This window comes from Lucilia sericata, unplaced genomic scaffold (genome assembly GCF_015586225.1).
Source record: "Lucilia sericata isolate MDLA Ls3-8-SP2 unplaced genomic scaffold, ASM1558622v1 Contig000255F_arrow, whole genome shotgun sequence".
Taxonomy (NCBI): domain Eukaryota; kingdom Metazoa; phylum Arthropoda; class Insecta; order Diptera; family Calliphoridae; genus Lucilia; species Lucilia sericata.
This window is the reverse complement of record NW_023994281.1, coordinates 223,001-243,239: the sequence shown is the minus strand read 5'-3', so window position 1 is coordinate 243,239 and position 20,239 is coordinate 223,001. Positions and strand designations below refer to the sequence as shown.

Here is a 20,239-nt window from a genome sequence, read left to right as displayed (position 1 = left end):
TATAAATTTTTGTCAAAATGGCAATATTTTCTATTGAAAATTGTATACAAATTGTATCTTTGCCAAAAGGTAAAATTTTTATTAGAAAATTGCCCTCTTACACAAAATATTGTCAAAAAGATTTTTCTGTTGAAAATTGTGTCTCTTTGTCAAAGAGATATTTAGAAAAATTTCATCTAACACAAAAGAGCAAAAAAATTTTTGCCTCTTCATCAAAAAGGGCAACATTTTCTAGTTTAGATTAAATTTCTTGTCAAAAGGGCAGCTTTTTTATAGCAAATGTTTTCTATTTTTTTAATTTCTATTGAAACAGCTACTTAAAGTTAAATGTGAAATTCTTTTTCTTTATTTAAAATTATATTTTCAAAAACATTCAAATTATTACCTTTACAGTTGACCTACTTTACTGCGATGATTTGAAGTATAGATGTAAATACATACATCTATCTTTATTGGCTTAACTTTAGTTAAGTACATTAAATATTTATAACACATTTACAAGTATCAACATAATAATTCTCATATTAATTGCAATTTAATCGATAAATTCGTTGCATTATGTAAAAAATATCACAATAATTTACATAACAGACATAGCAGTCAGTCTGCATACTATAATGATGGTAGACTGGCACTGTGTATAGACATGCTTATGCATGCCAAGAATTTACCATATGACTTTTATGAATAATTGTAGGGTTTTCTGAATTTTTATTAGAATATTTTCCAGCAGAAAAGCCATGTTATATTAAATGCATTTTAAATATTTACAATAAAACATGTGTGCGTGTGTGTGTTTCAAAATGAAAAGCAACAATAATCGAAATAGACAGTTCAGCAGTAAATTTTTATTCTGTATAAATGTTTTAAAATCTACATATTGAAACTGTTAGATGTTGGCAGATGTTTGCATTAGTCTGAAAGTACAAATTTACATATAAACGCACTTTTTGTACAGCTATCTATCAGTCATGTGTGTGTGTGTGAACATAGGTTTCCTTCATCTAAGCCGTGTGGTGCCAAGCACTCTATATGCCATGGAAAAATCGTTTATTTAAAATTGTGTAGTCTTGTATAGATGATGATGCCACCACTACAATTACCATCATTTGACAGCGATTAAAGCAATGTATGTACTATATCGCTTAAAATCCTGGAAATCCTTCACAGTCAGTACGAATATTTTTATCTAGTTTTTTTTTTTCGTTGTGTATTTTTTTACTTTTACGCAGTATATTTTGCAGTTTCAGTTTGTATGAAATGAAAATGATTTATGCGCAATTAAGCTTCTATTGTTGTGTTTATCCTGATTAAACACATTGCGATTTTTTCTCTGTGTATACATATATAAATTGCTTTTGTACGTTTGTTTGTTTATTTCTAAATGTGTGTGTAAGTGTGTTGATTTTGGTTTTCTGTGCTGTTGGCGACTAAATGTACGCAAATTCTAATACTCTTAGAAAATGCGATTATTTCTATGTTTTTTTCCTGCCTTTTTTTCATTTCTGACATTAATGTATTTCCTGTTTTAGAAAAATGTTTAGGAATCTTTATATCCGCTTTTGTTGTTTGTGTGATAATTTAAAATATTTTAAATATATTTAAGAACTGTCAATTAACGTTGGAAAAATGTTGTAGTTTTGGTGTAAAATTAGGGATTGAATATTAAATTAAAAATAGTTATAATGTACTTCATTAAAATAATGTAAGAATTTAAGAAATTTGTTTAACATTTTTTAATTACATTATTAATATATTATTTACATGATGTAGAAAATTTGGTTAAGTTAAAGAAAATATAATAGAATGTACAAATATATTTATAAATACACAATTTACTTTTACACAATTGTTTACAAAATGTCAACAATTGAAATATATTGGAAATTTCAAGAAAAACTCTTAACTTGTTGATTTCAAAAAAAATTTTGTTATTTACATGAAAAATACATTGTTTACACAATGTCAATAATTAAGATATTAAGTAAATTTAAGAAAAAGTTATTAACATTTTAAATTTCTTAAATATTTTATATTATTTACATAATGTAAATATAATTAAAAATTGTAAAAATATGACATGTAATCAGTTTTGATAAATTCACATATTATTTATATTAACAATACCTTGTTTACATCATGTTAACATTCTAAATTTTAGTAAAATTTAAAACAGTTTGAATTATATAATAAAGTTACACGTTTTACATTACAAATACATTGATTACCTATTGTAGATAAGGAATTTTAAAGATATTAAAAACAAATCACATAACTTATTTACATGATGATGTGGACAATTGAAAAACTTTGTAAATTTAAAGAAAAGTATTTAACATATTTAAGTTCATAAAGATTTTATACCGTTTACCTGAAAATACATTATCTACACAATATCAACAGTTAAGATATTTAGTAAATCTAAGAAAAAATTATTAAAATTTTAAATTTCTTAAACATTTTATATTATTTACATGAAAAATGCGTTGTTTACATAATGTAAAAAATTAAATTTTTATTAAAATATATATTTTAATTGTATTTAGTTGTTACACGTTATTTATTATTACATTGTTACTAAAGTAAAGAGCCGTTCGGCTGTAAGCGCCGCCTCATATCTTATATATGTTTCAATGGGTGGAATATCTAGCAACGTTTCCAGAGCCTTGGTTGAAGTAGTACACATGGCACCACTTATACCCAAGCAGCATGTACGCTGAACTCCCTGTAGTAGTTTGATATTACACTTTTTGTCCAAAGCAGTCCACCAGATTATTGAAGCATAAGCTAGAATTGGTCTAATTACACTTTTATAAAGCCAATTTGTCATAGTAGGACTAAGACCCCATTTCATGCCTATGGTTCTCCTACATATCGCCCAGCACCGATGTGCCTTGTTGATCCTATCCTCTATGTGGTGTCTCCATTTTAATTTCCGGTCAAGTATTACACCTAAGTACTTAACTTTGTCTGTCACCGGTATCTTCTTGCCCAAGAAGCAAGGTTCAGTATATGTAGAAATTTTTGTCTTTCTTGTGAAAAGACAGATTTCCGTCTTCGCCGGGTTAACATTGAGGCCTCTCGGTTGAGCCCAGCTCAAGGCCGTATTCAGAGCCTCCTCAGCTCTTCTACACAAGTAATTTGGATCCTTTCCCTTTAAAAGTATTACGACATCGTCTGCATAGCAGACAGGTCTAAGTCCTTTCTCGGTTAGGGTCCTTAGGAGGCTATTAATCGTGGTGACCCAGAGTAAAGGTGACAAAATGCCACCCTGTGGTATACCGCGAAATACCTTTTTCCTGATAGTTATATCGTACATCTCGCAGCTTATCCATCTGTTCCTTAGCATGTAGTTGATCCAGTTACGGAGCACCCGGTCAACATAAAACTGGTCTAGGGATTGGATAAGGGTATCAGTGTGCACGTTATTGAAAGCGCCTTCGATGTCAATGCATACTGCCAGTGTATACAGTTTGCTATCGAAAGATTCACTTATGTAGTGGACAACTTCATTTAAAGCGGTCTCCACCGATCGTCCCTTTACATAAGCATGCTGCTTATATTTAAGGTCATTGTATGGTATGCTGCTTTTAACCATGCTATCGACTATCCGTTCCAAGGTTTTAAGTAGGAAGGACGTAAGACTTATCGGTCGATAGGACTTAGGTGTCGCATAGCTAGGTTTCCCTGGTTTGGGTATAAATATTACCCTTGCATCCTGCCATTTAACTGGGGTATATGCCAATTTTAAGCATGCAGTGAATATCTGTGACAGATGTACGGAAACCAGTCCCGCCTCCATCTGCAAAAGTGCCGGGAAAATTCCATCCGGCCCTGCAGCTTTATAGGGAGCAAAGCTCTTGATTGCCCCTTTAACCATGTCAGTTGTAATAACTATTTCCGTGTTACCCTCCCCTTCCTCCAATATCGGTTCATCTATGTTATTCGATATACCGGGTGGGAAATGAGAATCCATTAGGAGTTTCATTGTCTCCTCCATATCCTCAAGCCTCCTGCCCGTGTCATCGATCATAGATTCCGGTTGGACATGAGTTTTGGATAGGAATTTTTTTATCTTCGATACCTCATTTACGCTATCTACCTGTTCACAGAAAAGTTTCCAGGAGTCTCGTTTGGCTCTTCGAACGATTTTCTTATATTCACCAAGTTTATTACGATACTCATCCCAGTATACTGCGGTCTTTTTACGCCGTGCCCGGTTAAATAGTTTGCGAAGAGTCTTCCCAAGGTTCCGGATCTCCCCAGTTACCCAGGGTTTTTCCTGGGCAGATCTCCGCTCTCGCAGAGGGCAGCTGTCCTCGAACGATTCAACCAGGGCACTTGTGAACGTTTCCACTTTGGCATCTATATCCTCTTTATTTCGACATTGAAAAGTGTCCTGACCTAAACGGTTCTTTAGTAAGGCCCCGAACATTGTCCAATTAGTTTTAGACTTATTCCGAAACTTTATCGGCTTTGGTGGTGGCCTTAGTATTTTGAATCTTATGTACCGATGATCAGAAAAGGAGTGCTCGTCCGAAACTCTCCAATCCTGAATTTCGTTTATAAGCTCTTCTGAACATATAGTTATATCTAATACTTCTTCTCTGATTCTATTGACGAAGGTAGCTTTATTACCTAAGTTCAATGTTATCAAGTCTTTAGTATTAAAGAAATCCATGAGGGCTTGTCCCCTGCGATTGGTGTTTGTACTACCCCAAGCTACATGATGCGAGTTGGCATCACAACCTATTACAATTTTCTTATTTTTCCTTTGTGCCTCTTCAACCAGTTTCATCAGATCCGACGTTGGTGGTAGGGTCGGAGAATCGAAAGGCAGGTAAATAGATGCAAGGTATATGTTGCCTCGACCTTGCTTCAGCACCGTTGCATCCGATGTTGATAATCCTGTTGAGAGGAGAAAACATAAGTTCTTGTGACATAAGATACATGTTCTCGGGCGAGATCCTGTATCAGCGTAGAAAAGTTGGAAATTTACGTGATTTAATCCAGAAACCTTGTTGCGAATCGTCCAAGGTTCCTGGATTAAAGCTATATGTATTTTACCTGTGTTGATTTTAGCCATCAGAGCGTTGGTAGCTGTCTCGCTCCGATGGAGGTTTATTTGGATAACCTCAATCATGGTCATCCATTAAACTGTCCTCCAGCGAGTTGGTGGTCACCTCCTCGCTCTTTGGATTTGACTCCTCCGGATAGCCTGAAGTGGCTATTAATGCAGTGAGTACTGTTGATGGCACTGCGGTGTCCTTATCAGGCATAGGAATAGCAGTATTTTTAATAGACACATTCCCAATTCTGGAGAGCATTGCTGTTCTGTCTTCTGGCGGGTGAGTGATTTCCTCCTCGCTTTTAGGATTTGACTCCTCAACATTGCTAGTACTTGCTAATGATGCTTTGGGTACTGTCTTAGGTGTTTTAGTGTCCTTGTCGGGGCCGGTTTTGACAGCCTTTTCAATCGGCGCCTTCCCAATTTTGGAAAGGGCAACTACACTTTCTTCTGGCGAGTTAATGGTAAATTCCTCGATTTTAGGATTTGACTCCTCAACGTTATCAGTAGTGGATACTGTGGTCTTAGGTTTTTTAGTGTCCTTTTCGAGGCTTGTTGTAACAGCCCTTCCAATCGGCACCTTCCCAATTTTGAATATGACAGATTTAGAGGCGAAGTAAGCCCTACCTTTATTCTTGGCAAGACTAGCCATGGATTTCTGGTCGATACCTATTACAAATAAAGTTCCCTCAGGTTCTTCTTTCCTGTAAAAGACATCCCATTTTTCCACGGCCAGCTCAGCATTTTGACCTCCAAGAATTTCCAGTATACGTTCATTAGCCAGTTTACTGCCCCATCCTTTTATGTAGACAGTGGACTTTAGGAGCACCGGAAGCTCGCTCTTCTTTGCCAGTCCCAGCCTAGCGCCGTCCCAGGGAGGAGGGATACTTTCCACCAAGTTCTTTAGGGTGCTAACACATTGGTGAGATGCCAACCTCATCAACATCACGCCCATGCTGAACTCGCAGCTCTCGCTCTCTATTGGTTGTTTGCCCTTTGAAGCTATTGCATGGTCCACTATCTTATTGTTGACCAGGTCTTCTATTTTACTCTGTTGGTCTATTGGAATTTTGCCTGTCGGATTACCGGCATCGTAAACTGCATAGCAGAGATCGTCCCGGTGCCTACTTCTGGCAACTTTGGCGTAAGATGGCGGCTCTTTACCTTTTCCTCCGTCTAGCTTCTCCTTCCTCGTTTTTCGGGGCTTCTTTTGAGATTCCCTTACCTTCGAGGTTGATTTCGCCGACGTGTTCGTCTTCGGAATATCTGGCTTGGCGTTGTCACCCTTACTCGCAGGATTCTCACTTGAGATTCCTTTGAGTGAAGTATGGCTTGGCTTCGACTGTGTATTAGAAGACGGGGAGCTCTTTTTCTTCTTAGGCTTATTCTCAGTTGTCAACTCCTCGGGTGACCTGATCCTTTTTGCCTCAGATCTTGTGAGAGAGTCCGATTCCTTTGGAGTGTCGTGGGATTGACTAACTATGATTTCCTGAAGCATCTTTTTCAACTTCCTCCTCTGTGCTCCAGAAAGTCTTTTCTTAGTAATAGGTAGTTTAGCTATGCTATCACTCACCTCTTTCACCATTTGCTCTACTTCATCCTTTTTGGGATTTGCTATAATGGTATTATTATTATTATCATCTGAGGATTCAGAGTCGGAACCCTCACCTATATTTAAAGGCTGAGGTAGCTTAGAGCTCTCTCCGAGTACATCCTTCTCTTTCACCCCTATATTTTTGCCAGCGGCATGCTGTACACTTGACGCATTGTCCGCCACGGAGGCCAAGGTACCCACCTCCGTAGTAGTATTCTGCTCACGATTGCAGGATGACGACGACACGTGACTCGCGAGTAGATCAACACTTGCCGCCGGTACTGGGTTATTTAGGCCCTGCACCGTAACTTTTATCTTTTTATTTTTATTTTCCATATTTGTTTTTTTTTTTTTTTTTTTTTTTTTTTTCCAGTTTTTTGGTCCGCGGGGAATATAATATTCCCAGGTGGTGGACAATCTGCCCTCCCTCAGCTTAAGTGAAATTAAAGCTGGGAGAGGACAGATGGTCCATCACCACCCCCTATCCGCCACCCGGGGACGCGCTCGGTAGGAAAAATCTGGAAAACTCCCCCGAACCGGAAAACTCCCCCGAAAAAAAGAAACATAAGTTTTTTGAAATGTCTAATAATATTATATAATTAACACTAAATAAAAATACATCCTTTACATTATGTAAATAATTGATTTTATAAGAAATTAATAAAAATTTGCATAACTTTTGTTAAATTTGCAATATATTTTAATTATTTACGCTAAAAATACATTTATAACATTGTGCCAACTATCATTTACACTAAAAATACATTCTTTACATTATGTAAATAATTGATTTTATAAGAAATTAATAAAAATTTACGTTACCTTTGGTAATATTGCAATATATTTTAAATATTTAGGCTAAAAACACATATTTTACTTTGTGTCAACTATGAAAATTGTTGAGCAGTTTAAGAAAACAGTTTTAATAAAAGCTTGGCAAGTTTTTAATTAAAATACATTGTTTACATATATAAATTAATTAATAAATTGAGAAGAATTGATCTCATTTTGGATCTTTGTTGTATTATTTATGCATTTATATTGTAGACATCGTGTAAACAATTGAAATTTTTGAAGGAAAAAGTTGTTTTGATTTACACTTAAAATTCCTTGTAAATTTACTTTATAAATATATTGTTTATATCATGTAAAGTATAGAAATTATTGTGCAGTAAACTATCTATATACATTAGGAATTTTTTAATGTTTTTACATTGTTTACACTAACAATATGTTGTTTACGTTTACGTAAATATAAACTGTTTGCACATAGCGTATAGAAATCCACCAAAAAGGACTACCAAAGAAGAATTTGCTCTATGGACCACTGTATTGTAACTTTTTAAATATTTAAAGAGTATTTTAATACAATCCTAATTTTATAGCTTTTATCGAAAATTTCTCCAACACTATTACGAAATTTACTACCAATATTTTTTTATATTCAAGGATAACGCACAATTATTTCTCATTTATCGCAAGCCAAAAATAAATGACAATTGCAAACGTAAATTTCACGTATGTGGTTTACAGTTTAAATATCTAAAATTCTAACTGAAATATTATGTAAATAAAGAGAAAAACTTTTGTGTATCACACGTTTGTGGAGATAAATTTTAAATTTTACTAAAAAGGCCAAATATTTGCATGCATATGCATGCCCAAACACACACATACTTGCACATAAAATGCACAAACAATGACATATTATTAGACAGCAAGCAGGAAATGAGAAAAAAAATCAAATAATTTTAAAATGTAGTAAAGAAAACTCTCATCTGAATTTATTGGTAGAAAAGAAAACAAGACCAAAAACTATTTTTGTTGAACAATAAAATTGTTGAAATATTTTAAAACAAACAAACAAACAAACAATAAAATAGATAAACCAAATACGTTGCAGACACGTACGCACTTTAAAATGCAACCGGCAGTTCGGGGTGAAAGTTCAGTTAGAAGCTAAAAGCATGACAATTTTTGGATTATTATTACTAATACATTGTTGACATCATGCTGGCAATTGAAAATAACTTATGTTATTTAGGTTACGCAATTTTGCATATTATTTACCTTAATAATACATTGTTTACATAATGTAAACTATTTAAATTTTACACAAAATTTTTAGTCAGATACGTGGTTTGATGTTTAGAAAGAATATGGCTTAAGAACTGTTGGGTACTATCTATCTACTCTTATATTATGCACATACATGAAACGCATATAAAGTGACATTGAATAATAGTATAGCATACTCACAGGGGTTAACGAAGAGTATGTTTGTTGAAAAAATGTTTTTACTGTATGCACAGGATATGCAAAGGTATTATTTGTTTTCATATGTCAAAAAAGGAATGCACTCAGTGAAAATAGAAAAATGTTTATTCTTAAAATCTCATAGGACCGAGCTGTACCTTAATTCCAGCGATAGTGAACTTTGGTGTCGATACGTCTGATTGGCCAGGCTGAACTTAATGTTCTTATGCTTTGGGTTATCGTAATCTAATAATTTTTCATCGCAGGTAGTGATTTGGTGAAAAATAATTTTCATTTCAAAATTTTGGACACGGTAAATTATTTTTCAATTGTCTCTAGGTTTCAATTGGTCTAGTACCAAATGTTCTTGCTTTTAAATGAATCCTGCTGCTCTAAACTACTTCCTTTATATGCTTCACAACCAACCTCCTTTATATTCCCCCATAACAGGATGGGTCAAGGTATTTTGCACTAGGGTGTGTAAGTTTGGCATTTACTATTTAATAGTTTTAAAAAATGTTTTTCAGTTTTAAAGAATATAAGAGCGTTTGTTATTCGAGTTAAATACTGCTGGAAATATAATAATAAAAGTATTTTTTTTTTATTATCCTCATACACACACACACCAACAAAATCAACATTTACTTGTATGCACTCGAAATATTGTGAAATGTATGTAGAGAAAAAAAAAAAAAAAACAAAAGCAAAAACATGTCATATAAAATTTCAAGAGATCGACCCTGTTCAGTACATTAAAATCTAACTAAAGAACTACTAAAATTATTCTAAAATGTTTATGCAGCTGTCGTTTGTGTTTTGATGCTACTTTAGAGTTGCAACAATAATAGCAGAATTGCCATAACAATAGCAACTACTCTACATGTATAATAACAATAACATTTTCCAAAATAACAATAGACCAGCAAACACATAGGATTCTATGAATGGTTATTAGAAGTGTTCGCTAATAATGAAAATTACTCCAAGTCGATTATGTCCATCTGTCTGTCTGACCGTCTGTCCGTCTTTCTGTTTTTTATCTTTTTTTTAATATAGGTTCCTAGGTCCAAGTTATTATTTTGTTTGTGAAAGGACATAATAGAATGCAATAAAATAATTTTGAAATTTTTTCTTAAAATGATGAGCAGGTTTAATGTGCGTATGTATCCTGTACATGACCAGGAAATGCATTAGAAAGATGTTTAGCATTCGAGTCACAGCAAGTATATACATATGTATGTATTCCTAAGTGTGTATATGTGTCTCTGGTACAATTCTAAATGTGTAAAATTTAAGAACACAAATTTTTAATGGTAGAAATTACTAAAATGGATTTAATTAAATAAATACATAAGTTCACATTGCAAAATAAATGAATGTTTTTGCCTATTTATACATTTATGAAAGACCCTCTTCAAATACATATGTATATAACGACACAGATTGATCATATATCCTTTAAGATATAAAAAGGCCAAAGGGTGAAATATGCGTACATTTTTTTACGTGATATTTGTCTTTAGTAACTTATTTGTCATTTCGTTTGTCTTAGTGTAAAAAAGTACACCGATTGCTCAACGAAGCGTATAATGGATATGTTCCATTAGCTTCCACCAGCCAAAAGTTTGAAGAATAAGAATTGGAAGCATTACTCTATGAGGATTTTTATTAAACTTTGCAAGCAGCAGGAGTCATTAAAAAGCAACAAAATTTGGTACCATACAAATTGAAGCCAAGAAGAGATAAAAGAATAAAAGGGGTTGGGGTTTTGATTCACTCGTCTTATTGTCCAGATCTTGCCTCGTCCGACAACTATTTGTTTCGAACGATGCAGAATGCTCTCTCTGGAATAGGCTTTCCTTAAGAACAAGATATTTAAAATTAAATAGGTTTGATAAAAAATGAGCATAGCACAGAATACATATTTTGCCAGAAATATGGAAAGAAGTCAGAGCTAATAGTGAACAATAGTTTGAATAAATTTTTATTGTACAAATGTTTCAAAAGAAAAGTTAAAAAAAAATCCTGCAACAATCAATTTTTTTTTAGTTTTTAATATTCTTGAGATACCCTACTTTGGGATCTATATATCCAGCCAAGTGGATTAATACCCTTCCTCTCTTGGCATGTGAAATTTTATTCAAATCGGACCACAAATTACAAAATTATTACCCTTTTTCGAAATTTTGCTCTTTGTCAAAATTGGCCATACATGCGTATGATTAATGTGTAATTATTGCAACAAGTATACTCCGGAGTATGAAAATTCAAAATATAGTACATACATATAAACGTATGGTCGACTATTAACGAAGACCTAAGGATTTTAATAGGGCTCCAGGGGACATTGATTCACTGGAGACATTGTTAAACACCTACGGGTAGTGACTTATGAATAAATATTGATTTAAAGCAATTGTTAAAAAGTGAAAAAGCTCAAAATTCCAAAAAAAAATTCTTACCAGTTTGTGTTGTGCTGCCTTGGAATAGACTTTTTAAATATGTTAGAAACCGCCTATGCAACGGTCGATGGCGATGACGCGACGAACGTCTAGATTTACCCTGTTCAATATCATCCTCATCATCTTTTGTATCACATTTAGTAGCATCAACTATAATTTCTATACTACGTTGTTTATTTTTACTGGAAGCTTTAAGGGAATGCGATGAAATATTTGCAGGTTCGGTATGATGTTGTGAGGCCACCGTTAGAGTGGCTGCAGGAACAATTAATGCATCATTAGGATTTTGACCTGTACCGGCAATAGTGGCTAAATTTATAGAACTACCAATAGGACCACCACCACCACTACCAACACCACCTATTACGCCACTTGTTGGTGCATTATGCAGCAGGGTGGGTTGCTGTTGTATAATCGAACGACTTGTACTGGCCGTACAGGTGTCCTGTACTGAAGTGGCGGAGGTATTATTATTAAGATTATGAGTATTACCATTCGAACCACGATAGATGAGTTCACTTTCGTGTGATATGGTACGTATGACATGCAGGCCAGTGTGATGTGAAGTGCTAGTGGTTAGAGCACCTTCACCACCCACTGAACCTCTATTACCATTTTGATGGCCATTCGATGAACCATTTAGTCCAGTATAGTAGGCGCTTTGTGGACGTTGTACTTGTGGACCCGCCATTTTATTGTGTTGTTGTAGTTGTTCTTAATTCAGTTGCTTATTTGCTAATGGAACACAATTGAGTTTTTCGTTTTATTTTGAATTTATTTTCTTCTAATTATTTATTTTATCTTTAAGCTAAACCTCGTTCTCTTGTCATTTTGTTGCTGCTATTGCAGTTGCTATTTTAATTAACTTTGTCTTTTAAATCTTATGTTTTTCAGGTACTACATACTCTAATTTGGCACTAAATTTTGTTGATTTTTTAAAACAGACAAACATTTCTTTAAAAATGATTTTTTTTGCTTTAGTTAAATTTATTTTTTGTTATTTGCTGCATTTACTGTATATTAGTTGCTTTTTAATTTGATTTGTGTTTTTCGTTTGTACACTTTGCTATTTTTTGTTTTGTAGCTGCTTGTTAGTATTTTTAGTTGCTTGTTAATTTATTTTACGACAACATTGAGAGTTGAGTTAATTACATTGAATTTTATTTAATTTAATTTTTATTTGCTTTTTAGCGTTTTATCTGCAAAGAAATAGAAAAAAAACAAAACATACAGTAAAGAAAAAAAATATACAAATTACAACAACTACAAATAGTACAGATTTAATAAACAAGCCATATATATTTTCAAAAATTTTAAATTTACTACTCAAGAGTCTCATTATTTTTGGTTAGACATACACATATTTTAGTTTTTTACAGACATATTTTTTATGTTAAAAAAATCTCATTAAAATTAGAAACGCATGCATTTACACTTTGATGCGTTGGCATGTGCCACAGAAAATGATTTGCTTTGACGGCTGCTGCAGTTTTTTTAGGCCTATTTGTTAATTTTAGCTCGTTGGGCCGAAATTGGCTTATTTCTATTTCAGCATATTATTTGTGTGTCATTTTGTTTGGTTTGTTAATATATTTTATCGTTTGTTTAAAGTGTGAATATTATTCATATAATTTGTTTTTGTATGTAGAAAATAAATATGTCTTGCAACTTTAAAAAACTACTCAACAGATACCATCTACACATTGAAATGAAATATTTGAATTCAGAACTTTCTACCCAAATATATATTTTAACATATATAAATAACCTGTACCGCATGCAACTGATGATTTTGAAGCCAAAACCGAGCAGAATGAACAGAAGTCGAAAACTTAAGGTACGTGAACACTTGCGGTATACGGTATATTTCATGGTGGTCCTTTTCCAACCACCCTGTGCTAGAGATAGAGATAACTTACCCCTTTTGTGATTTGAAAAGAACACAGTGGTGTCTATTTTTGTATATGGTTCCGCAAGCTATCTATTCCCTTACCAATGAGTAGATCGAAATACGAATCCATCAAATAAGCCAAAGACAAGATCTTCCTCACAGCACACACTATACTGAACATCTGAACTCTGTCACTTCCCATTTATCTCACATATTCATTCTAGGTATACGGGTGGAGGCAGGCAGGCAGGCCCGTAAACCCCCTCATTCATTCTGCATCTTATTCATTTTGCAACAACCCATTCCCAACGCATAGCCTCACAGTCACTTCTCTGGGGGGTATCTGATGTCTTTCCGCCATCATCATTGAACTTATCCCAAGATATAGATTTTACCGTGCATCAGTCCGTTAATCTAGATTATCTTTCCGCGATTTTGGGGTTAAATTGCAATTCATCAAAGTTACATGCTCGGCCGAATATTGCAATATGTATTAAAAACTATTTAGAATGAAGTGGTTATGAAGTTTTGCCATACTTGCCTTATAGTGCAGACTGTACGACTAATGCCCGAATTCAGAAAAAAGAAGAGAAAAAAATTTTTCAATTTTTTTATGAAAACTATTCAGTTTTTGTAAGTGTTTTTCATACAAAGTTTTAAATATTTGTTTACATTCTTCTTTCTGAATACGGGCCTGATCATTGCTTTGGCCGCAGAATCAACATATTGCCAGAGAGAGGGGAAAATGTCATAACTAGGTAGGTAGGTTACGTGGGTTGCTCGCTAGCAAGCGAGTTCACTCGGAGGCCCATTGTGTTACCCTTAGAATTACCATTCCCTAATATTGAGAGAATGGTTCCCTCCCATATTTCGTTGACTACATGGTTCGTTCGGTCTCCGTGTAAACCAGCTGGTGCTTTTAATAAAACCGATCATGTTTATTAGTGACGCATCTCTGAGACAGTCCAGAACATGGAAAAAAGCTCTACCAAGATAGAGTAGACTGTGCTCTTGTAAGGCTGGGCAGTCACATAGAAGGTGTTGTACCGATTTCACTTCATCTTCGTCCAAGCAGCTTCTACAGTAACTATAATTTTGTAGCCATACATTCCGACATATGTCCAATCATACAGTGCCCAGTAATTATACCAGTTAGAAGCCTAATCGAGTTCTTACTAAGAGACAAGAGAGTCCTAGTCCTATCTGCTGTCAGAGTGGGCCGGAGCAGTTTCGATATTCTACAAGTGGTGATATTTGACCACCTGAGTTCCGTTTCACTCAAAGCCCATTCATCTATCAATTTTGATAGGGTCGTTAGGGGAGTGTGAATATCCTTTTGCGCAAGTGTTAAGTCTAGGGACGAACCTTTGGTTGCACATTCATCAGATATTTCATTTCCCCGGATGCCCTCATATCCTTGAACCCATATCAACTAAAAATGATATTGTGTCAGTTGTGCCAATGATTGAATACGATTGAGAAGTCATTTCGACTTAATAACATTGAAGTTAAGAGCCTTGATTGATGCAAGTCGAATTTTCGAGATTTAGTTCCCGGATCCTTCTTGCGGCTGTATAGATGGCATATATCTCTGCCTGAAGGACCATACAGGTGTCCGGTAGTCGAAGAGAAGGTCATAACTATATTTATATAGATATTTTATAAACCTTTTTAGATATATGTCCGTCTATCTGTCTGTGAGTCTGTTGGTTGAAGTCAATGTTCTGAAAACTCCAGATATATTAGGGATCCAATGATTAATATTGCTATAAAGCATATTTTCGAAGAGCTTTCCAGTTAAAACCAGTAAACTCGGTCCATACAAAAAACGAAAATATGGCAAAAATTCCGATGTAACTCATGAAAAAAAATACGAAAAATACAACAACAGAATACAGTAAATTTTACGAAAATTGGCCATAACGGCTTTGTAAGGTCTTATGAAAATCTATTTATGATGGTAAATCTTTTAATCTTTCTCCAAAATTTCAGTTTAAATTTAAAACTAAACTAAAACTTTTAGTTCTCCGTATATAATTACATACTGAAATAATTACCAAAAATACTAAATGAATTCCAAAACTAAACTAACATATACATACATAATTTCACGAACAAGACCTAGTTGTAAATTAAACTGAATATCACTCATACGCCAACAGCTGACAGTTAAATTGCAAAACAAAATCATGCATATGCAACAGAAAAGCAAGGAAAGCAAATAACAAGAACTAGTACATTTCTAAAACAGATAGTGAGTGAGTGAAATGAATTAGTTGTGTACAGCAAATGTTTATTCTAAACTCATAGATTTAAGTATTATATTTATGAAATACTATATGAAAACAAATTCAGTACATAAAATATACATATAGTGTTTTATTTTATATATGTATATTTTAACATACATTTGTAAGTAATATAAGTTCATTGGACATTCCAACAGTTCGGAAGGAGGGGTTGAAGACAAAACTTTATTTCGATATAAATGAAATGAAAACTTTTTAAGTAATAACATCACAAAATAGTGTCTGATCTTAATATTACTTGGATTCTAAAATGAACGATTACTTTCCTTCCCATATTATTAAGTATTTATTTGTGTCAACTGATCCAAAAATATCTAAGTTCCTTATAAAACTGCTGGGTTTCATTATAAATATATATGCATGATAGACTAAGTTTATGTACGACTACTATATAGTTTTACAATTTATAATGATTTTATTCTCTTTTTTATACAATGCATATGTAAAAAAAATACACACAAGTGGTATGAATTACACTTAAAAAAAAAAAACAACAAAAACATGTTCTATTATATTGTTGTCTGTACATCACTGTAATGTTGGAAGTCCTATGTCGTGTTGTTCCCTAGTTGTTTATTTTACATAGTTGTAGACAATAATGCAACGTATTGTTGGTAACATGCAGTACATAACATGAACGTATATCAACACTTACATATGCAAATGTATAAATGTGTTTAAATGTATCTTAAACTTATTCCGGTAGTTCGGGGTCATTGTCCCCAACTAGTGATTTTTGCTAAGAATGGACGACTGTCCTTCCGATAGTTTACTTGGAGACACTAAAGTTATGTTCAAATAATCTCTGCACTACAAAGAATACTTATTTATGAATTAGTTAAAAATATATAAATTCGAAAAATTGTGCAAAAATACAGTCTGAAATGATATACATTGACTCCTTAGAAAACTGTAGGGATGCATTTAAAAATATGTGCACATTACGGAGGTATATGTATATGAATGATTACATCCTGTACATACATATATGAGTACAACTATTTTTTATAAGGGTGTGAAGTTAAATTCGTCGGCCAGATACGTCCAACACCACATATGTCAAATACGTTCCACATACTATAAAATTCGTTTTCAAATGAATTAAAATTTATTTTTTAATAAAACGAGCACCAAATAAAATGTTTTTTAAGAAATAAAGTAAAATTATATTAAAATATATTCAAAAAATTAATATATAAAATAAAAATTAGTTAAAATAATTTTATACTCGTCAAATATGGTAGTAAAATATAGAATTTTCAAATGCAAAAAACAGACACTTGGAGAAGACATGAATCGGGGTACCGGCAGAGTGGAAGTAGCCCAGGACTAGTTCTTTCCAAAAATGTATAGTTTATATGCAATTCCAGCTCTGGATAATTTTGACGAATTTTTGAAAAATCATCAAATTTTGCCAAAAATAGTGGAATTTTCAAGTGGCTCCAAAGAGCATTTGGAGAAGACATGAATCGGGGTACCGAAAAACTGGAAGTAGCCCAGGACTAGTTCTTTCCAAAAATGTATAGTTTATATGCAATTCCAGCTCTGGATAATTTTGACGATTTTTTGAAAAATCATCAAATTTTGCCAAAAATAGTGGAATTTTCAAGTGGCTCCAAAGAGCATTTGGAGAAGACATGAATCGGGGTACCGAAAAACTGGAAGTAGCCCAGGACTAGTTCTTTCCAAAAATGTATAGTTTATATACAATTCCAGCTCTGGATAATTTTGACGATTTTTTGAAAAATCATCAAATTTTGCCAAAAATAGTGGAATTTTCAAGTGGCTCCAAAGAGCATTTGGAGAAGACATGAATCGGGGTACCGAAAAACTGGAAGTAGCCCAGGACTAGTTCTTTCCAAAAATGTATAGTTTATATGCAATTCCAGCTCTGGATAATTTTGACGAATTTTTGAAAAATCATCAAATTTTGCCAAAAATAGTGGAATTTTCAAGTGGCTCCAAAGAGCATTTGGAGAAGACATGAATCGGGGTACCGAAAAACTGGAAGTAGCCCAGGACTAGTTCTTTCCAAAAATGTATAGTTTATATACAATTCCAGCTCTGGATAATTTTGACGATTTTTTGAAAAATCATCAAATTTTGCCAAAAATAGTGGAATTTTCAAGTGGCTCCAAAGAGCATTTGGAGAAGACATGAATTGGGGTACCGAAAAACTGGAAGTATCCCAGGACTAGTTCTTTCCAAAAATGTATAGTTTATATGCAATTCCAGCTCTGGATAATTTTGACGATTTTTTGAAAAATCATCAAATTTTGCCAAAAATAGTGGAATTTTCAAGTGGCTCCAAAGAGCATTTGGAGAAGACATGAATCGGGGTACCGAAAAACTGGAAGTAGCCCAGGACTAGTTCTTTCCAAAAATGTATAGTTTATATGCAATTCCAGCTCTGGATAATTTTGACGATTTTTTGAAAAATCATCAAATTTTGCCAAAAATAGTGGAATTTTCAAGTGGCTCCAAAGAGCATTTGGAGAAGACATGAATCGGGGTACCGAAAAACTGGAAGTAGCCCAGGACTAGTTCTTTCCAAAAATGTATAGTTTATATGCAATTCCAGCTCTGGATAATTTTGACGAATTTTTGAAAAATCATCAAATTTTGCCAAAAATAGTGGAATTTTCAAGTGGCTCCAAAGAGCATTTGGAGAAGACATGAATCGGGGTACCGAAAAACTGGAAGTAGCCCAGGACTAGTTCTTTCCAAAAATGTATAGTTTATATGCAATTCCAGCTCTGGATAATTTTGACGATTTTTTGAAAAAAACATAAAAAGCATATGTTACACAAAATCATAAAATACATTCATACATACGTACACAAATTACCTTTCAATCCTCAACACTTGTGTTGTTATAAACGATCAATAAAAGAATCGATCCCTAAATAAGGTCAAAACTTCGGACACCATAGCAACTGTGTAGGGAATTTTGAGAATTTTCTCAACAAAGAGCTTAACTTTTTTCGACTTGTTCTAGAGTTTTTGTGAAATCTTTAATTTTTTAAGACATTTCCCAATATTCGCAAAGAATTACAAAATATTTCACCTTTACTAGTGTTTTTATGAAGTCTTTTAAAATTTTTAATTTCTAGAAATTCAACTGAATTTCACTATTCATTTGACTTTCAAGATAAAGTCATTGAAAAATTAGAAATAAGTCCTAAAAATCAAAGATTTCACAAAAGGAAAGACAACTGGGTATGACATTTTGCGAATTTTCTCAAACAATTGCTTCATTTTTCTGAGTTATTGTAGAGATTTTTTCAATTTTCACAACGAATACGAAAAATATTACCTGAGAATGGTTATCGTGGTAGTTCACTACGTCGAAGGGACTCTATTTTTACATTATTATTACCTGAGAATATAAAAAACACAAGAAAAAAATTGTGCTGTCATAAACAAATTACAAAAATCATATATAAAAAACGGCGATCCCAACAACAAATTAACAGCGCCCAAAACGATCAAACCTATTGGCAGCGAAGCAATAAAATATGCATAATTTTCATGGAAAACTTACAACAATATTTTGCTACCTCCATCACTTTCATTATTTATTCACAAAATGAAATTTTGAACTGCCGTCAAGATAATTCATTAAAAAGAGTTCATTGAGTGATATTTAATATTAACAAAAGTTTTTACATGTAAAAACTGTTAACGAAAATTCAAATCAAATATCAAATATTGAGCAACAGAAGTTGATTTTTGAAATGTTTTTCATAATAAGAATAATAGTATCGACCTGAAACTACCTACATTTTGGGCAAAATTGTATGCTTTTTCAAAAAATCGTTAAAATTATCCAGAGCTGGAGTTGCATATAAACTATATATTTTTGGAAAGAACTAGTCCTGGGCTACTTCCAGTTTTTCGGTACCCCGATTCATGTCTTCTCCAAATGCCCTTTTGATCCACTTGAAGATTTCACTATTTTTGGCAAAATTTTATGATTTTTCAAAAAATCGTCAAAATTATCCTGAGCTGGAATTGCATATAAACTATACATTTTTGGAAAGAACTAGTCCTGGGCTACTTCCAGTTTTTCGGTACCCCGATTCATGTCTTCTCCAAATGCTCTTTGGAGCCACTTGAAAATTCCACTATTTTTGGTAAAATTTGATGATTTTTCAAAAAATCGTCAAAATTATCCAGAGCTGGAATTGCATATAAACTATACATTTTTGGAAAGAACTAGTCCTGGGCTACTTCCAGTTTTTCGGTACCCTGATTCATGTCTTCTCCAAATGCTCTTTGGAGCCACTTGAAAATTCCACTATTTTTGGCAAAATTTGATGATTTTTCAAAAAATCGTCAAAATTATCCAGAGCTGGAATTGCATATAAACTATACATTTTTGGAGAGAACTAGTCCTGGGCTACTTCCAGTTTTTCGGTACCCCGATTCATGTCTTCTCCAAATGCTCTTTGGAGCCACTTGAAAATTCCACTATTTTTGGCAAAATTTGATGATTTTTCAAAAATTCGTCAAAATTATCCAGAGCTGGAATTGCATATAAACTATACATTTTTGGAAAGAACTAGTCCTGGGCTACTTCCAGTTTTTCGGTACCCCGATTCATGTCTTCTCCAAATGCTCTTTGGAGCCACTTGAAAATTCCACTATTTTTGGCAA

General features: G+C 33.4%; 2 protein-coding genes across 2 annotated transcripts in view; both read right to left on the bottom strand.

Annotated features, from left to right (window-relative positions):
- The window catches only part of LOC119602820, a 68,181-nt gene extending 56,072 nt beyond the window's left edge, over positions 1 to 12,109 (bottom strand). The window contains 1 exon segment of the mRNA XM_037954570.1: positions 11,381 to 12,109. Within this exon segment, the coding sequence (XP_037810498.1) occupies positions 11,381 to 12,071 (691 nt within the window). The 5' untranslated portion in view covers positions 12,072 to 12,109.
- A 348-nt stretch (positions 12,110 to 12,457) lies between these two features.
- LOC119602819 (probable WRKY transcription factor protein 1) overlaps positions 12,458 to 20,239 on the bottom strand; it is a 150,832-nt gene continuing 143,050 nt past the window's right edge. The window contains exon 4 of the mRNA XM_037954566.1: positions 12,458 to 12,579. Coding sequence (XP_037810494.1) covers positions 12,557 to 12,579 — 23 coding nt within the window. The 3' untranslated portion in view covers positions 12,458 to 12,556. The remainder of the gene's footprint in view (positions 12,580 to 20,239) is intronic.